This window comes from Leptidea sinapis, chromosome 1, assembly GCF_905404315.1.
Source record: "Leptidea sinapis chromosome 1, ilLepSina1.1, whole genome shotgun sequence".
Lineage (NCBI taxonomy): Eukaryota > Metazoa > Arthropoda > Insecta > Lepidoptera > Pieridae > Leptidea > Leptidea sinapis.
In genome coordinates, this window is record NC_066265.1 from 18,758,153 (window position 1) to 18,779,169 (window position 21,017).

A 21,017-nucleotide genomic window follows, 5' to 3' on the forward strand; every position below is an offset into this window, starting at 1 on the left:
TACTTTTTTATCCAAAATAATGGTTTAATCCACAAGACTCTTAAGAATACCCTTGAAATGATTTCAGACTTTTCATTCGACAATAAGTGTAAAAATAAGTATATTTTAAAATAAATATTGTTACTATTGTTAATTACTTGTTTTATTTATTTCCTTTTATGTCTTTTATTATAAAATAAAGCCAAAATCTCCACAAAGAACAATCTTCGAGCAAAGTCTTGATAACGACCTCTCGCTGCGCCGCCCGGACAAGTGCTATGTCCGTAAAGCTATGACGTCGAATATTGGTGGCCTTAAATCGTAACGGATCGAAATGTATATCGGACTTCACTCGTTCACAACTGCGTAGGCAAATAAACCATCTTGTACACCTAATAACGATTAAAACTGGGTGAGGTAAAAGAGTGCCTCGGGGCACAGCCACTCTCATTGTTTTTTGAATTACCAGGGCCCGCGGGCACGTCCGATGCGGAAAGGGGGTATAAAAATCGCTTTATCAATCTTAATTTTATACTTGGAAAATTGGAATGATAATGGGAAATAATAAAAGTAGACTCCAAGTAGTCTCCAACTAATATATGTATTGAAATTTGTGTCTTAGCCCTGGTTAAAAATATTGATTGAAAAGGATTAAAAATGATGAAATTTGAATACTTTTCAATTCTTTTTAAAGTATATATAGATATACAGTTTACATAGGGTGACTGATTCCCAATACTTTTCAATCAATATTTTTAATCTGGGAGAGTACGACATACATAATACTTAACTATTATTAGATTATATACACATACAAATAAATAGCAACATTTACATTAAGCACTGACCAACAACATCTACATTAAACACTGACAATAGCCCGTGATAACCTATAACCTATAACACGTCATAAATGTTTCACTTTAATAAAATGAAGGTCTAAGGTAGGTTTTTGCGCATGGTAAGATGTTTTTGCGCATGAACCTAACGGGGACTTTTCTTGCTGTATATTTGAAAAACGAGTATATTAAAAAATTACTTAAATATTCTCTTTTTATTGTATTTTGATTTGAGCTGAAGGTATTGTTACCAATCCTTTAGTTAAATAATACTAACTAAACTTATAATAAGACAAAAAAACATTTTGACGTGGCTGCATAGCTCAGCCTTTGCCCATGTATTGGAAGAAGATTCTTTGGCTTTGTTATGTTTATGTATGACTTTGAATTTGGCTTATGAACCTGCATCCCGTGCCATCAAATAAGTAAAAAAAAACTTTGAAGTTTTATCAAAAGATCGATTCATATATTTAAAAATTAAATCACAGGATTTAATTTATTGAGTTTTAGTTAATAATTTTAAATAATTTAACAGCTATGAAGATTAAAATAGTTGGTAGAAATTGCTGAACTGCGTTCTTTAATGTAATAAATGAATCAAGATGGATGGTAAATATTATTGACTGACAATTTTAACTTAAATTGATAGGTTTCCTGTAGGTAATTTAATTTGAGAATTACTTTTTAAATTTTTCAGCCGGAAAATTTACCTCATTACAAAACATAACTGATTTTGGTGAGCTAAAAGCTAAACTAAATGATATTATTAGAGAAGGAAATAATTACGAACATGATGTATCTTCGTGTCTCAAAGAATTGCTGAAAAGTAGCGACGACTCAATTGTATTATTGAGTATTAAGGCAATTTCTGAGGTAGTTAAATGCGATGAAAAACGTGAAACGTATGCACAATTCGAAATTATTGAACCGATATTAAATATCTTAAGCAAGGAGTTAATACCAGACAATTACGATATTTTTAAACAGTGTCTAAGAGCACTAGGCAATCTGTGTTGTGATTGTGATACCTCGAGGAAAATTATACTAGATTGTAATGGTGTTAGTATAATTAACAATATGTTAAGTAATGCTAGCTCTTTTGATGACATAAAGGTGCTTGGTTGCAAGGCATTGCTCAACTATGCTATAGGGGGTGAGGAATTTTCAGGTTCTTTGACAGCAAATGGAATCACAGAACAGGTCAAGAAGATCATTTCATCTGAACTTGAGAGAGATGAAATGAATGATGATTTACTGTCTACCACACTGCTCATTCTAAGTGTAATTAATGATAATGATCCACAGTATCACTTTCCTGATGATATTAATATAGCTGTGCTCAAAATTCTCAAAGAAACAGAAAATGTTGAAATATCTGAATTGTGTTTAGAGCACCTGTCAACACAAGTTAGAGAGCATGGTAAGTATAATATACAATTTTAATTTATTTAAATACTGTATATTATTCCTGTATGTCACATATGTTTAGGGATTCAAGTATTTTAATGAAATTGTATTGTCCAATCTCTATGATAGCATTTTTTTTTTATTGAATAGGAGGACAAACAAGCGTACGGGTCACCTGTTGTTAAGTGATCACCGCCGCCCATACTCTCTTGCAACACCAGAGGAATCACGGGAGCGTTGCCGGCCTTTAAGGAAGGTGTACGCGCTTTTTTTTAAGGTACAATGTCGTATCGTCCCGGAAACACCGCACAAGCAAGTTCATTCCACAGCTTTGTAGTACGTGGAAGAAAGCTCCTTGTAAACCGCACTGTGGAGGACCGCCACACATCCAGATGGTGAGGATGATATCCTAACTTGTGGCGTGTCGTGCAAATTAATTAATTAACAGTTTTAAATTTTTGCTAATGTTTGATATTTAACCTAAGTTAAATCCTCACTAAAAGATAAAAATATAAGTTTCTATGACTTTATTGGATAAAATATACAATAAGTCTGTATGGTAAATGTTTTATTTTCTTACATCTTAGGAATATAGGTTTCAGGAAACACCTGTGAATTCTGTAAATAATTTATTACAAGTTGCAGCAGTCAGTACATCACTCTATAATAGATACCAACAACTTGTTTCACACAATAATTCATAATCATTAAAAAATACACTAGAACTTGTATTGATTGTTATCACTCAGTTACTGGCCCAACTAGCCAGGTGTTCTGATATTTAAACTGGTAACAATCATTATTCTGGAATACTCTAGAACATAGTTTCTCAACCTTATTTTGCTCACCGCCCACTTTGAGATTATGTTTTTTTCTAGAGTATTTTCATGTATTTTTTTGCCTTTTTAGACTGTATTTTTTAATCTACCCACACCCCATCTGCGCCATCTCAATGCCCCTAATTTTCTCAGGGTCTTCCACTGCCCCCCCAAAAGTCTCAAATGACCACAAGGGGGCGTTATCGCCCACATTGAGAACCTATGCTCTAGAATAATATGTAATTTTGTAAATAACCGTGTTTACAAAACAGCTGGTATGTCAAGAACAAGATTGCTTTACTTTTTTTTTTTTTTTTGGTAAGATTGCTTTACGATTACTTAGCGAACATCAGACATTAAACATTACCCTTGTAACAATATAAGAAATTGGGTTTTATACTCAAATCAAAATATACTTTTTTTTTTGTTTATTTCTAAACCTAGATTTGAAAACAAAAAAAACAATAATATGAATAAACTTATTCAATTGATGTCAAAAAAAAAAAGTTCATAGGATTTTAATATTTATGATTAGAATGTGACCTCACTTCTTTGTTTTGCAGTAGAAGCTCGAAACAAGTTTTCGTTTTGCCAGATCTTTCCAAGGTTTTCCAAAAGTTTAAATTCTAACTTAATTCAAATGTAACTTTATACATTGTACATCATTATTATTATTTTCTTAGTTTATAGTCACCAAAATTAAATTACTCACGGCATACTCAATCTGAGTTCATCATGTTGTGTTATATCCACCGCTGTTTATTGAAATGATGAAAACTTAACATCAGATGACCCATGCAATAGTTTAGACTGCTCTTCCATAAAAAAAATTTACCATCACATTATCTTTTACGATCTGGCAAACTGATCGCCTGGTATGCCTCAGATCAGCGTGATTTTGGTGCTCGCGCAGCTTTCTGTAAATGCGTATTATTTTATGTGTAATAATAGATTGCTTATAATAAGAATAATTTGAGTGAATGTTTATGAAAGCTATTGAAACAAGCTATAAGACCATGCAAAATAAACCATCTTATAAATAAAATAAGGGGCAGAACTTGGTGCTATAGGGAATAGTGTGCTGTTTGGCACTCTCGATTTTGGTGTATCTGAAAAATCTAGTTCCCTGGGATACTGTTGATTTCGGAAGGTTCATTGCATCCTCATATCTGTATTTTAGACTCAGTGAAAATTCTTCTTGCTAAAGAAGGTGGAGTTGAACTAATATGCTCTCGACTGGAAGAGCTGATGCAAAAACAGGCAAGGGATGTGACAGGGGTAGAAGGCCAGATTGAAGGTATCATCAAACAAGCCTGCAATCTCATCGTACTCGTATTGACTGGAGGTAATGTATTAGTATTATTATTTGCATTAATTGTAACCTATGTGGTTTTTAAGATGGTAAGTTCACCTACTTTTGTATATACTGGAATTGTAAAATACATACAACTGAAATTTTCGCCCTTCTACGATCTACAACTATTTTTATATCACGATTTTTATATTATTCTGTTCCACAAATCCACTATAGGGTTGCAAGATGGCAATCAAATACAGTAATTGTAGTACGATATATTTGGTAGGTTTGTGAATTCATTGCATCTATGTTTTATACCCCAAAAATATAAATTATTAAGTTCAGCGGGTCAGCTATATAAAAAAATGAAACAAAGTAATGTTTTAATTAAAGTTTTCAATAATTTAATTGTAATCAATTTAAATAAAGTATTTATTGAAAGGACTGAAACACAATTAAGTAATTTTAATCAGTTTATAATTATGTATTTAATTAAAAAGGTAAACTAATTCTACTTTATGTATTTGGGTTTTGTCTGCTTGGCAGTAAGCATAGTTATGGATCACTGATTATTATTCTAATACATTTAAGTTTACCCACACTGTTTGGCCATACTGCTGCACTTGCTAAACACATTTTGTGGAGTTTTGTCTGCCTCCATGCATCCTATGCACAAAGGGGTGGTAAATAGATCAATAGATGCTTGTTTAAGTGACAATCAGACTTTTGAGCAAACCTCTGATGCCACCGGGACTGCATTCTCACTTTAGTTACACATTTATCTGCATCTTATATGCTTTGCTTATTAATAATATGTGTTCGGGCTCAGGAATAATATCTGGTATATATTCGCCGGTTTTGGCTCGTTAAATAAATGAATTTATGTAGGCACTTGCAATCAACTAAGAATCATGAGGAAAGAAGTAAAATGCAATCCACTAACCTTTGAAAGGTGGCGGCGGCGCAGCAGCTCCAACGGTCCTGACTGGTGTTCCAGGTGAACGTCACTGGCGATAGCAAGCTTGCAAAGTTTATATATAGACACTAGTATTGAACATGAACACTAGACTTGATGATCACTGGTTATCACTCAGGGTAAACATGGTTTACATATGTAGTGCTATCAACCACGCCCGAGCAAAGATCAATTGTCTCTGTCCGCTTGTCAACCCAAGCGCGACTTGTGTCATCGGATAGTGGAGCCCATACAACTACCCTCATGATTCCTAGAAAAAATCAGCAAGTACCGTACAATATGCCTATTTGATATTTACAGATGAAGCAATGCCAATACTGTACAACAATGGTGAAGGCCAAGTGTATCTGACAACAGTGAGGTGGTTACAGTCCACCGACCATCACATACTCAGCACAGCTCTGTTGGCCGTGGGGAACTTCGCGAGACGAGATGCCTACTGCACTCAAATGATGAGTGATAACATGTTTGATAAGCTGCTCGGTAATCTATTTGTTTTATTATTTCAAAATTTGACCTAAAGCATTATACCACCGAGCTTACATGATACACCCACTTTTGTGTGCATCCCTTTACCTATTTTTTTTATTTACTTTACTTGACTTTACCACATTAGAAATATTAATTGGACAAGATGATAGTTTCATACAACATATATTATAGTATAATATGTAGATAAAGTGCTTGTGTAGTTCTTTATTAATTTCCAGTGTGTGTGGATTGATGCATCTACTGTAGAGCTGTTCGTGCTATATATCAGCTCGGGTATAGACAGTATCTCAAAGAAAAATTTAATGAAATAAATATTATGACTGTTCATTGTCCGTACATTTATGAAAATTTAATATACATTCACAAAAATCGTCACCTTTTTGGTCTTAATAGTAATTTTCATTATTATAACACTAGAAATAAGGGATTGCTTGTAACTAATTCTAGTAGTCTTCATAAGATACATAATGGCTTTAAGGGTAAATGTATACACTTTTATAATAAAGTCCCAGCCACTGTTCAGGCGTTATCTATTAATAAATTTAAATGTTATATAAAAAAATGGCTCTGTCGTAAATCCTATTACTCCACAGCTGAATATCTATATGATCGGACAGCCTGGGACTAGATTGTGATTATTTTATAGCGATAGAAATGGCTGTACAATATTGTTTATTTTTATTGAAAAGAGCGCAAAAAAAGGATGCTGGGAGAGTTTCTTGCGCCGCTTCTTCTCTCTCAGAGCGCCATTTGTTTCCGAAGCGGTAGAAGTATCTAGTATATTAGAAATGACATCAAAAAGAATTCTAAAGGAATCAATTTTGAGAAAATAAATGCCTTTTACTTACTATACTCAATAATTTTTGTGGTATTTTAATTAATTCACATTTTTTACTTACTTAAATAAGTAGTTAATTTGAGCATTTTTTTGTATCACTTTGTTTAGATTATACTTAATTCAAATAATTTTTAAAATGATAAAGTTGAAGAAATATTGTTTTGAAAGAATGGCAATGTGTTTCTTGCTGCTTCTTCTCACTAAAATTTCAACTTAGTCCGAAGTAGTGGTAAATGGTAAAATGTATAACTTTTAACATTTATTAGTGTTATTTCATGGCCGGAATGAATAAAGTTTTAATAAGATTTCATTGTATCGATGCCTTGGATGCGGAATAATGGACAATGTTCCCACATCTGTTTTATAAAATATAATTTCGGAGACTCGTATTCTAGAGTCTTTAGACATTTACTGAATGCGAGTGACAATTCCTCGTACTCATTGTTGCTTGAAATTTTAAATTGAGCTGCTTTTAAATATATTATAAAAAATATAAAAAGAAGTGTGGGTTTTTTGGTACCCGTTTTGTACGACCTGGACATGTCTGTGGGAGAACCTTGGAACTAGATAATCAACGTCTAGTTTACTCTTGAGATTAAGAAGACACGCGCGTGTAGATGACGACTGTTGTATTTAGTTTCAAGTGGGAGGGTCCTGTGCAGGATGCCAGCTAGATTAACGGTATCACAAAGGCGACTATTTCTGCCGTGAAGCAGTAATGTGTAAGCATTCCTGTGTTTCGGTCTGAAAGGCGACGTAGCTAATGAAATTACTGGGCAAATGAGACTTGACAACTTATTTTTCAAGATGACCAGCGCAGTTGTAGTGCCGCTCAGAATTTTTGGGTCTTTCAATTATACTCGTGAGGGGCACTGCATTGTAATGGGCAGGGCGTATCAATTACCACCAGCTGAACGTCCTGCTCGTCTCGTCCCTTATTTTCATTAAAAAAAATTGTCACATTATGAAATATCTTGTTTCGTAGATATATTCGAGGAATACCACAAACTGAGCTTGAAACAGATTGAGCAGGAGGCGTCGGAATGTGAGAAGTCCGAGGTGAACCAGATCCAGCACGCCGCGCTGTCGGCCGTCAGGAACCTGATGGTGCTGGCCAGCAACAAGGAGAAGGTGGCACGGCAGGGCAGGGCCGCCCCACTGCTGCTCCGTGCGCTGCCCAACATTGAGGAGCATCATGTGGCTTACAAACTGATGGCAGCACTGAGGATGCTGGTGGACAAACAAGGTTAGTATCCAATTAATGCTGTGATTTTTATACGCTTTATATTAGCTTCACTTGTATGTTTGTAACTGACTCCTTTACACGCGATTTCGGCGCACTTTAAACGGCCACATTTCATCCAAACTTTGTAGATTTATCGAGGACCGATGACAATACACTAATTTGATAAGATTATTCCATTATTCAATTTGCAAACTACGATTTTTGTAAATTTATATAATTTTAATCTATAGTGGATAAGGCAGGAATTGATGTTAAAGAACTTAATAGTTTTAAAAATACGCTTTTATATCAAATTTAACCAAAATATGAAAAATAAATTATAGTTAAAAAAAACTAAAAAGCACGCTTTATATAAAATTCAATTAAAATTTCTACATTCAACTAAAATTCAAAATAAATAATAAATTTAAATTGAAAATATATAATAGTGTAAAAAAAAATATATTTTATTGTAATAAAAGCGTGGGGTGCTTTTTAAGATATTATTAAAATAATAATTATTCTACGTATAAAGTGTGCTTTTTAGTTTTGTTAAATTATTATTTTTAATTATAATGGTTAAAAATTGTTTCAATTGACTTTTTTCTGCCCGGAAGTACTAACGTTACTTCTGTCATAAAAATATTCTGAGTTACCCCCAAGTCACGCCTAAAGAAGTTTTACTTCAATAATAATAATAAATTCATTATTTCCATACAAAAGATTACCAATATAAAATGAATATTTAAGCTACGCGATGAAACACTAGGCAAAAGGTAAAGGCTCAGCTTCACCTGACATGGAATCATGGATTTATGTTCATGGACTGTTTTTCAGCCATCCCCTCCTCCCTAAGGTGTCGAGTGGTAGTAGATATATTGTGGCTCCCCGATTACCTACTTATGTATTTTTTTTATAAAATGTAATATTAAAAAAAAAAGTGTTCTACCCTTGCAAGTGTATGATTATTATTATTATTATTGAGTTTAAATTCCGCTAAGTTTTGTCCGTGTTTCGACTATACACGAGGTATCGAATTCAAATTTTTATTTATTCAAAATCACTTATTGATCGTCATAAACTACCACACATTCAAAATAGACTGCCTTAGGCCTGAGAAGGACGGGCGCAAGAAGCTTAACGGGATTTTTTTATAAAAATATGGATTATAATGTAATATCGTACAATTATAATTAAAGACCCTGAGGGTGTCCGCTCCATTCCCAGTCTGTGGTATGATTAAGAAAATCAATTATGTTAAAATAACCTTTCCCACACAAACATTTCTTTTAAATTTCGTAACACATTTGTTTTGTACATTTTCTGGGATCATATTGTAGAAGCATATACATAACCCCATAAAAGACTTACTAACTCGACTTAACCGAGTAGTAGGCATAACAAGTTTACATTTGTTCCTCGCTTAAACATTATTATTGTCACAGTTACTAGCAAATTCCTTAATGTGCTTATGAACATATAGAACATTATCAAGAATATATTGAGATGCAACAGTCAAAATATTTATTCCTTGAAATTTTTCTAATAATGATTTTTAAGAACCTAGGTTATAAATAGCGCGAATACTATGCTATGTATGTGTAATCAGACTAATATTATTTGAGAAATTTTCGTGTTGATATCAAAGCTCGTTAGTAAAAGCAATATTAATGCGGTGTATTTTGAAGAAATGTAATAAAATGAACCATAGAATTTGACCGCATACAACGAAGAGCGGCTCGAATCATCGACGATCAAGTCATCTCTGATGGGCTTGATTTTTTGGCGTTGCGTAGAGATGTGGGTTCTCTCTGCAACTTCTACCGCATTTATCACGGGGAGTGGTCAGGGGAGCTGTTCGGGTTGATTCTATCGGTTGAATTCCACCACCGGACACTACGTCAAAATGCTGAATAGCACCGGCATCACGTTGAGGTCGGCCATCCAAAACCGCGCGTATTACAAGAAATTTCTTGCATCGCACATCCACTTTGTGGAATCAATTACCGGCTGCTGTTTTCCCGAACCGATACACCTTAGGGACCTTCAAGAAAAGAGTATACTCCCACCTTAAAGGCCGGCAACGCATCTCTTGACCTGTTGTTGCGGATGTCTATGGGCGGTTGCCACACGACTCTCCATCCCGTGAACCTCTGTACCGATTGCCTTTTTTTTATGAAAATAAGGGAAGAGACGAGCAGGACGTTCAGATGATGGTAATTGATACGCCCTGCCCATTACAATCCCGTGCCGCTCAAGATTCTTGAAAAATTCAGAGCGGCACTACAACTGTGCCCGTGACCTTGAGACATAAGATGTTAAGTCTCATTTGCCCAATTATTTCACCTGCTCGCCGTAGCAGGTGAAACATTAAAACAGCAGGCCCTAGTAGTAACCTAATATCATCCCTTACTGATTATATACAAATAAACTAAGTATTAATGAAAAAATTATTAATTTTAGTAGTAATTTACATTTTATATAGTGCAATTATTAAAATTCACTTGATTATTATGTTATTTTGCAGCGCTTAAAATATCCGGCGGTGTGCTGTCAAAACTTGAATCACTCATTTTTTCAAGAAAAATGGCGGGGTTTCGAATAACCTATTTTTTTTTACGGCGCGCCATGTTCTGGTAGTGTGGAACGCGCGTAAACGAAAATGTTCTTTTTTTGAAATTCATACAGATACACCCATCGAGCAATAAGAATGTGGCTGTTTGTTGAAACTCTTTGTGCATGAAGGGATCGAAAAAAAAACCAAGGAGTGTTGTTATGAAATTCAGTACAACATTACAGCACTCGTTTGGATGATGTAATGGTTATTACGACATTGGGTGTTTTAATGTTGGTAATAAGCTAACTGTTTCAGAATCTTTAATAGAGGATTTAAAGCATGGGTGTAGATAAAATAAATAAATACATGTTTTTTTTTACAGAGAGCGTAGCGCGTCTCGTCAGCGAGGACAGGTCGGCCCTGCGTGCGATAGCGGCGTGGGGGCGCACGGGGGAGCATGCGGGAGCAGCGGGGGAGGCGCCACGCCTGCTTGCTTGGACTCTGCGCCACGCCGGCGTCGCTCTGCCGCCGGTATACACATACACAGATTATTAAATCAGATTTTATTTATTCATTTATCATATTACATATTACTGATATACAAACTAGGTCAACTTAGCATCTAAAAAACCTCCTCGCGTCGTTTTCCTCATTACTGAGGGTCGTGACTCCCCCCCTGCATCAGTTTCTCCCGCACGATTCCCCTCCATCTGCTGCGATCCTTAGCATTATGAAGGGCATCATGGAAGTTGATGTTTAGAGCAGATCGTATTTGGTCCGACCATCTCATGGCACTGCGTACTCTGGGACGCCTGCCATCTACCTTGCCTGTCACCATCAGCTGTTCCAGATTATGACCCTCTTTCCGAGCAATATGTCCAAAGAATTCCAGTATCCTACGAAGGCATATTGTGGAAAGTCTAGTTTTGACGTTAAGTGCTCTTAGAATAGACAAGTTGGTACGAAAGCCGGTCCATGGAATCTGCAGCATTTTTCTCCAGCACCACATTTCAAAGGCGTCTATTCGGTCTCTGTCGGCCTTTTTCAGTGTCCAGGTCTCCGCTCCATAACTAAATATGGAGAAAACCAGCGAAGTCACCAATTTTGTTTCTAAAAAACCACAAGGTTACAATTATACGTAGTTCCTGAAAAACGTTCGAAGCCACAAACATAAAATCTTATGGAATTCGTGTTTAAAGTTTATAAATATTAGTGTATTTCATACGTGTGGGTTGGGCTACTAAGTCATGATGTCATTTAAAGAGTGACAGTAGGGCTGCCATTTTTTGTCAGTCCGTTAATATGAATCACATGACCAGTTTTGTGTCCTTAACTGAATTTCGACATGAGTGTGATTGGAAAGTTTTTCTGGAATTACCTACGTCCATTATTAATGCTAAAAACACGGACGAGTAAAAACAGAACTCCGCGCCGTGATATTAGCAAGTGAAGCACCTTTATGCTAGTGTGTGTGCGGTTACGGTGGATACCAGTTACACAATTTTTTCTCCCTTAAATAATCATATATCCACAAATACTTTTATATTATTGTTTTTACACTTTTTCACAACGCACGATGGCATTTTTAAAAATATTTTATTGCGACGCAAACTGATCTATCACAGACGATGGCAAATCTCATAATTGCGGCCGATATAGCCGAATGGTTAGTGACCCTGACTACTAAGCTAGAGGTCCCGGGTTCGAATCCCGGTAGGTGCAAGCATTTATATGATGTATATGGATGTTTGTTTCCGAGTCATGGATATATGTATATATATATATATGGCCTATATGTATTTATGTATGTTTAAGTAAGTATATTGTATTAAATTTATCACTGTCTTCTACCCATAGAACAGACTATGCCTAGTTTGGGGCAAGATAATTTGTGTAAAAGTGTGTCAATATTATTATATTATTATTTGTGTGAGTGTATACGTGGGGCTATGTATTAACGCGTTTACCGGCTTGTTTTGGTGCTTCACTCTTATGTAAGGTGACACGGAGTCCTTATTTTTTTTACACGTCTGTAGCTAATAATTACTTATTAATACATCACTACTTAAGATATAAATTAAATTAACAATATTGAAAATATTTGTACGACTTAAAACGAATAAATATAACTTAGAACGTTCAAATTATCTTGGCTGCTTTAGTATTTTTACAGCCGTTTTCAATTACCTACCTATCCTTAGTTTAACTTACTAGAGGTAGACAAATCTATCCTTTTACGTTTACTTACATTTCAATAACCTATCGACATAAAGCATTGAACTATAACTATATTGGACATAACTATGGATAGATAAGATCTTGTCATTAAACGGTGACAGCACGGTATCCGTAACTAGAGATACGTTAATGAAAACGGCCTTTAAGCCGGTAACTAACTGCCGGCGACCTTGAGCGATATGACTTCACGGCTCCTATGTAACAAAGCCAATATTTTCAAAATTCTTGCGTCGAAAATTTAACATTTTAAAAGGCGCAAACAGTTTAATTTCGTACAATACTCATTATTGATTACTAATCTTAATAAATGTACCAACACAAAAAAGTAAAAGCTAAAAGAACAACTTTTATGAGAGCAGTATACTAAACAAATGCATCATGCCGAGAAAAAACTTGTTTAACTGCAAACAAAACTGGTAGTTCATAATAGCTCTGGAGTGTTAAGTTTAACTAACAGCAAGCATTAGCAACCTACAAGTAAGACTTAAGGGTATGTGTAACAGGATAAAGTAGTGTTCATAGCTCCAAATGCTATAGTTTCACCACTAAACTTGTCTAAAAACACCTTGTTTGCGTGTCTGCTTACTCTTCGCCTTAATAGATAATCCTTTAATCTATAATTAATGTTTTTATTAGTTAGATTTTACCGCTCAGTGAAGGGCAGCTCATTTAGCAAACAATGCAATGTCGGGGACAGCTATTCCTGTAATAAAATAAAGTGCACTTTTACAAGGGTGTAACACGCAGAGTATGTACAGGTCATATTGCATAACGCTACGCCTACGAGCAGATGATGTTGATAAACATCAAATTCAAATTTAAATATTTTTAGTCAAAATCACTTATTGAACGTCAAAAACTACCACCCATTCAAAAGAGACTGCCTCAGACCTGAGAAGAATGGGCGCATGAAACTCAGCGGGCTTTTTTTTATATAAAAATATGGATTACAATGTGATATCGTACAATAAACATTTATAATTAAAGAGCCTGAGGGTGTTCGTCCAGTCCGTGGTGTCATTAAGAAAATCGTTTATGCTATGGTAACCTTTCCCACACAAACGTTTTTTAACAATTCTTTTAAATTTCGTCAAACATTTCATCAGGTGGATCATCTGCTCGTTCGTCATTTGTATCCATAAAAGAAAGCAATTGAATACCCCCATGTGTGCCTTAACTAACACACTTGACAATTGCACCGTCTATCATTTGACGACCTCTATAGCCGAGTGGTTAGCGACCCTACCTACTATGCTAGAGGTCCCGGGTTCGAATACCGGTAGGTGCAAGCATTTATATGATGAATATGGATGTTTGTTTCCGAGTCATGCATGTTTATATGTATTTATGTATGTTTAAGTAAGTATATTGTATTAAATATATCGTTGTCTTGCACCCATAACACAGGCTATTTTATATGCCTAATTTGGAGCAAGATAATTTGTGTAAAAAGTGTGTGTCAATATCATAATACAAATCATACAAGTTATCTGTTGATGCACTAATGTGCAACAAATTGAACACCAATACAATTTGTTAGTAATGAACACAGATATCTTTATAGATGTCACCCGAATTACAGTCAGATGGGCATAAAAGGCATTTATTTTCTCAAAATTGATTCGTTTAGAATTCTTTTTGATGTCATTTCTAATAACTACTAGATACTAGTACTACTACCGCTTCGGAAACAAATTCGGAAAGAAACTCTCCCAGCATTATATTATTGCGCTCTTTTCAATAAAAATATACAATGTTGTACAGTCATTTATATCGCTATAAAATAATCACAATCTAGTCCCAGGCTGGCCGATCATTTAGATATTCAGCAGTGGAGTAATAGGATTTACGAGAGAGCCATTTTTTTATAAAACATTTAAATTTATTCATAGATAATGCCTGAACAGTGGCTGGGACTTTATTATAGAAGTGTATACATTTACCCTTAAAGCCTACTAGAATTAGTGACAAGATGCAAATCGAAGTCAAATTATAAACTTGGTATACTAGGTTACAGATGTGATAGTGAGTTGGTGAAGTGTGTAGCTTTAAGCCAATGTTACCCCTATGACGAATATTGATAAACGGCGTCATATTCACGTATACAATTATTTTTTCTTACACTTTTTGAAGTGAAATTTCTTTGCGCGCATGAGGGTAAATTTTTTACGGATGAAACGCAATAAAGTGTCACGAAAATGTGGGACGTTTTTGTTCAAGGAAGAGAGCTATTGAGGAAGAGTGAGTATGGGCGAACGCAGCATGAAGCACATAGCGCCGGTACTAAGTAGAATATCTTCCTTACTAGTATTGTAAGTGCAAATTAAGCGCGCGGCCTCGGTTAAGGAAAACATCTTCCCTACTAGCGTGAAGTTCTACTTTAAGTAAAACCTTTTTTTTTATGTAAATAAGGGACGAGATGGGCAGGACGTTCAGCTGATGGTAATTGATACGCCCTGCCATTACAATGCAGTGCCGCTCATTATTATTGAAAAACCCAAAAATTCTGAGCGGCACTACAAGTGCGCTCGTCACCTGAGACAAGATGTTACGTCTCATTTGTCCACTAGCTACGGCGCCCTTCAGACTGAAACACAATAATGCTTACACATTACTGCTTCACGGCAGAAATTGGTGCCGTTGTGGTACCCATAATCTAGCCGGCATCCTGTGCACAGGAGCCTCCCACTGGTAACTGGTAACTTAATTACAACAACAAAATTTTAATTTCATAGAAAAATGTAATTAATAAAAAAAAATACAAAAACATTAAATTTAGAGGACAGATTGTTATTTATAGAACACATTAGTATAAATATAAACGAGATTTAAAAATTATTTTGCCAAAGAAGTTTCATTTCTTGCATGTGTACTTTGTACGCACGCAATATATTTTCAAATTAATATAATCTTTAGACAATAGAGCTTTTACTGCGTTTTAAAATGTTTAGTATTTTAGTGCATATTATGTTCGACGAAAATAAATATCACAAAAGTAGTATTGAAGAATCAGTTTTTTCCTGTGAAATGTTTGTTTCGTTGGATTGTTGCTATATATAGCAACAAGCCAACACGACACCATTATATTCGACAAGACAAAACAAAAACTATAAAAACACTAAAATTTAAACACGGTCCAATTGGCAGGAGACTAATGGACACTAAATTGTTTCAAAACGGTTTCATGGTCTCCATCTATTCCGTCTCTTTCTCACCTCTAAGTTTTTATGTAAAGATTAACAAGAATATTGAAACAAGTAAAACATTTTAATATTATCTTCTTATAATGTTTTAAATTATGACTATCATAATGTGTGTTAATGCCGACTACTCAATCATGTGTGTTTCGTTTCGTCGGGCTAAGTATATAGTTTTACAATTGGATCGCAGACGGTACTAAATATATATGTTGTGAAATTGAAATTTGAGTTGCTAAGCAAAGGTAAAAGTTACTGTGGCATAAGTACCTTTGTAAATAAAAGCACATGTAGGAAATTAAATAACCGCTCCCAAAATAGCGCTCTACAAAGCGCAGGTCCGGCCACACATGGAGTATTGCTGTCATCTCTGGTCTGGCGCACCCCAGTATCAATCAGCTCGATCCATTTGACCGCGTGCAACGCAGAGCAGCTCGAATTGTCGGGGACGCAGTGCTCTGTGAACGGCTGGATCACTTGGCGTTGCGTAGAGACGTCGCTTCATTGTGTGTCTTCTACCGCATTTATCACGGGTGTTCCGAAGAGCTGTTTAACCTGATCCCTGCCGCCGAATTCCACCTTCGCACGACACGCCACAATTTAGGATATCATCCCCAACTTCTGGATGTGTAGCAGTCCTCCACAGTGCAGTTTTCAAGGAGCTTTCTTTCTCGTACTACAAAACTGTGGCATGAGCTTCCTTGTGCGGTGTTTCCGGGACGATACGACATGGGTACCTTCAAAAAAAGCGCGTACACCTTCACGTTAAAGGCCGGCAACGGTCTTTTGATTCCTCTGGTGTTGCAAGAGAATGTGGGCGGCGGTGATCACTTAACACCAGGTGACCCGTACTCCTCCGTCCCGTTTGTCCTCCTATTCCATAAAATAATAATAATAATGAAATACATTTAATCTTAACAATAGAGACACGCTAGGTCTAAATGGTAGATTTTGACGTTCAGTGGGTGATTTACAAACCTGAATTTGCGCCATTTACGTAACGGAAATTCTTTTTAACCGACTTCAAAAAGGATGAGGTTCTCAATTGAGAACCTCATCAATCGGTATTTTTTTTATGTATGTTACTCTGAGATTTATGATCCGACTAGCTGACCCGGCAAACGTTGTTTTGCCATATAAAGTATAATTCACGCGATAGTTTTATAAGTAATAAAATATTGCCTATATTATAGCCTGTACATCATTTTGTTCTATTGTCAATAGTTTTTGCAGCGCACGCAATTATAGGTTTTCGATTTTACACCTTGCGTTACAAAATAGCAATTTTATTACGGATCCCTAATTTTGAAAAAAAAACATAGCCTATATATAGCCTTCCTCGATAAATGGACTACCAAACACTGAAAGAATCATTCAAATCGGACCAGTAGTACCAGAGATTAGCGCGTTCAAACAAACACTGCAGCTTTATAATATTAGTATAGATTTACGTACTTCTTCTTTACTTCAATGCGGAATAGCATAGAAAACCTACCAATAGGTAGCACATATAAATAATAGTATTTTAATAATATTAAAGGTAAACGTTTGCATAAGAGATGTATTCAATTAATTTTTTAGTTATTTGATACTTTTCAGTTTTTGAAGTGGTTTTTTTAATGCCAATGTTGAACGCCAATGCCAAGTTTGAACAATGGAGTTTGAGGAAATTGGTTTGGTTTTGCAACTTATAATCTTAGATAATTTATTTAGAGTCTCTTGCTGTTAGACAACCGTGTGCGTGAATTGCTCAAAATAGAGGTTAATCTCTAAATTTTTTCGACGTTTTCAAAGCTGTCATAGTCTATCTAGAGGTATAGATGATATAAGCTTGTCATAGTACTTGTAATACACCAATGGGAGGCTCCTTTTTCCACAGGATGCCGGCTAGATTAAGGGTGCCACAGCGGCGCCTATATCTGCACCGCAACTAGTGAAATTACTAGACAAATGAGACTTAACATCTTAAGTCTCAAAGTTACGAGCGCAAGAGTAGTGCCGGTAAAAATTCTAGGGTATTTCAAGAATCCCGAGCGGCACTGCGTTGTAATAGGCAGGGCGCATCAATTACCATCAGCTGAATGTTCTGCTCGTCTCGTTCCTTACTGTCATTAAAAAAAACTGTAATTTTGTACATAGATGTTACAAGATGTCATATGATAGGTAAGTCAGTAATTGTAATGTTTTCTTTCCAGGTGGAGGGTTGCGTCAGAATCCTGGTGTCTATGATGGTGGCGAGCCACTCGGTGATGCAGAACGAAGCCATCACCAGTCTGACCCTGCAGGCCGTACGCACAGACGACATAGACGAGTTCAACGCACAACTCGCGGACGCAGAGATCGGTAAGCACGTTACAGTTCTCGTCGAGACTAACTGCGCCAAGCTGCCGCCGGAAGTCGCTGAGAACCTGCTAGCATTCCTCGACGTGACAGCCGATTATGAACTCGTCTTGTGCGATTATTTTGAGAATATGGTCCACAATGCTCTGCACAAGTTGATTGATTCTAGACAAGACTTCAGTGATATGATCAAGAAACGCGCTTCAAGGGTTATCTCCAAGATCTGTTGTACCATGGACGAAGAATAATTTTTACTTATTACTTTAGTTTAACTTTAGTTTCAAAATGTAAAGAGAAAACTTTGTATGCCGTCGAAGTATATTGCACAGGACAAATACATCTGAGAGACTCATATTGTAATACATAACACAATAAAAACTCGCTTCTGGGATTATTTATACAAATTAAATTTGTAACCAAAATTGAACGATGCGAGACTCGAACCCGCCTCTCCGGTTGCGTCCGAGCGCTCTTATCAACTGAGCCAACCGTTCGAGTGACGTATGTATCGTAAATCTTAGTATTACTGTTGCATAACACAATATTGTTGGGTTAGAGCCAATATAAGGCACGGTGTCGTGAGAATCTGCAATATAATAATACTATTTATAATAAACAAATAATTTATTGAAATAATATCTGCTCTAATGAAACAAAAATGTGCAAGTTTTATTTATTATTGATAACTTATTTTGAATAATATAAAATTTCTGATGGTGGTCATTTTGATAGCTAAGTAAAGTCAGGTTTTTATGAATTGTAACTGAGAAATCCAATTAGGCAACACTTTCAAGTCCAATTTTTTTAATATACCTATGTAAATTGGACACCCAACCGACTACGGTTATATACTAATATAGTTAATTTTATTAAGTGTTTGTAAAACTTTTGGTTGAAATTTTTGTCTAGCCAATCAAGATGATAACTTTGTACTAAAACTTTTTTGTGTGCTTGATATGTGCATTTCATAATGTTATTTATTGATAAACACCTTACTTATATGAAATATTTAGATATACAATTAATATTATAACTATTTACTATAATACTGCTTTTCTCTATCTCAAAAATTTAGATGAAATTTATGAAAAGAGGAAATCTTTTAACATTTTCAACTTAAAATATATTTTACTTAATGATATCACGGATCTGCTATCCGTGTCCTAACACTGATCTTTAATAGCATCGCGTTGGCCTACGGACTTGCATCCCGTGCCACTAAATAAATTAAAAAAAAAATTACATTGCGTTATTTGAATACGAAGTGTTAGTTCTAGTAAGATGTGCACATTTTGCCTAATATTATACTATAGCTGGTATAGGATGTAAAGTTTTGTCGTTTCTATGTAAACTAGCTAATCTCTCTATGCAAATGTTTACGTGTGCTTTGAGCTAAAATAATATTTGTATATTTGTAATAAAGGCACACATTTTTGTCAGGGTCCCGTAACTTTAAATACTTTTATTAATAATTACTCAACTGTGCTAATACATATAGATTTAAGACTAAATGTTTGGAAGGAGCTGGGCTGGTTGGAATGAAATGAATGGTCCAAAACTGCACGCAAAATGGACAAAACTTAGCGGTCTAATTGCGAAAACATTGAGCCCCTTACCAATAGACTAACTGTTTCAAAACATTAATATTAATAATAAAAATATAGAATGGTAAAAACTTTTAATTTTGTACTAAGCCCTATTTACCTAGTAATTATTCTTATTTATATCAGTATTTTTAAGCATTAACATTGCCCCCGGCTTGACACTTTTGTGAAATAAATATAAAACGTGATTAATTGAGTAATAGGAGTACAAATTTTCGTTGACGTAGATATTTTTTGTAATCTAGGAATTCCAATATATATCAGTATTAAATCACAATCTCTTTTTCTTTCTTAAAATGCCAAAAATATTGAATTTCTAACCATGTACCTACCAGTCCAAATCTACTTATTAAAATATCAGTTTGAATGACAGAGTGAGATCATAAAGACATTAATAAATTTAATAGTATATTATAGTTTATTGATCATAACAAACACAATAAGTCTCATCACAATTAAAAAATAAACAAAAATCGTCTTTATGTCTTCAGCTTTAAGGACCAATATTAACACGCCTTGATGTTTGACCAATGTGGATTAATCATTCATTGTTAGATTTTATTGAAATAATAATAAAATAATGCACTTACTGTTGACCTTTAAGGGGTCTACAAATAAAGAACCACGAACAAAGAAAGTTCACGAACGAATCGGAAAAGGTGAGCGAAACAATATGTAACTGTCGCTCGGTTTCGTTCGCCGTTGTTCTTTGTATTTGGCACTTTCCACATAGCCTGATAAATTAAGCTTGAGCAATGAGCGTAATTTTATTCGATTACCAGGCTTTATGAATCAAATTTTTTATTATACTATCTTTGTATGTGTAGGTAGCTTAATTATATTATTTCTTTATAATTATGAAATGTTCGTAATTAAAAATAATTTAATCACATTATTATAATAAGTAAATGTTGCATTTATTAGAATTTACGTCTTGTTATTGTCACGCTTTAATAAATCAATCAATCAATCCTTACATTAGTAATGGCGTATTATTTCAATGTACCTTCATTATATTATATAATCATGACTGCCAGAGATTAGGTAACACTTGTCAAGGTCCTCGCATATTCCACGAGCTTCAACCCTTGCCTTTTTTATTGAAAAGGAGGACATAGAAGCGTGCGGGTCACCTGGTGTTAAGTGATCACCGCCGCCCACTTTCCCTTGCAACACCAGAGGAATCACTGGCGCGTTGCCGGCCTTTAAG

The 21,017-nt window shown here is 35.2% G+C and overlaps 1 protein-coding gene across 1 annotated transcript; it reads left to right on the plus strand.

Moving 5' to 3' along the window:
* Positions 1 to 1,262: 1,262 nt before the first annotated feature.
* On the plus strand, positions 1,263 to 20,788 carry LOC126970446 (GTPase-GDP dissociation stimulator vimar). The gene is made up of 7 exons (XM_050816339.1): positions 1,263 to 1,427; positions 1,516 to 2,238; positions 4,224 to 4,388; positions 5,617 to 5,799; positions 7,632 to 7,892; positions 10,811 to 10,959; positions 18,059 to 20,788. The coding sequence occupies exons 1-7, from the start codon at positions 1,421 to 1,423 to the stop codon at positions 18,449 to 18,451; spliced, it is 1,881 nt and encodes a 626-aa protein (XP_050672296.1). The 5' UTR covers positions 1,263 to 1,420; the 3' UTR covers positions 18,452 to 20,788.
* The last annotated feature ends 229 nt before the right edge of the window (positions 20,789 to 21,017 follow it).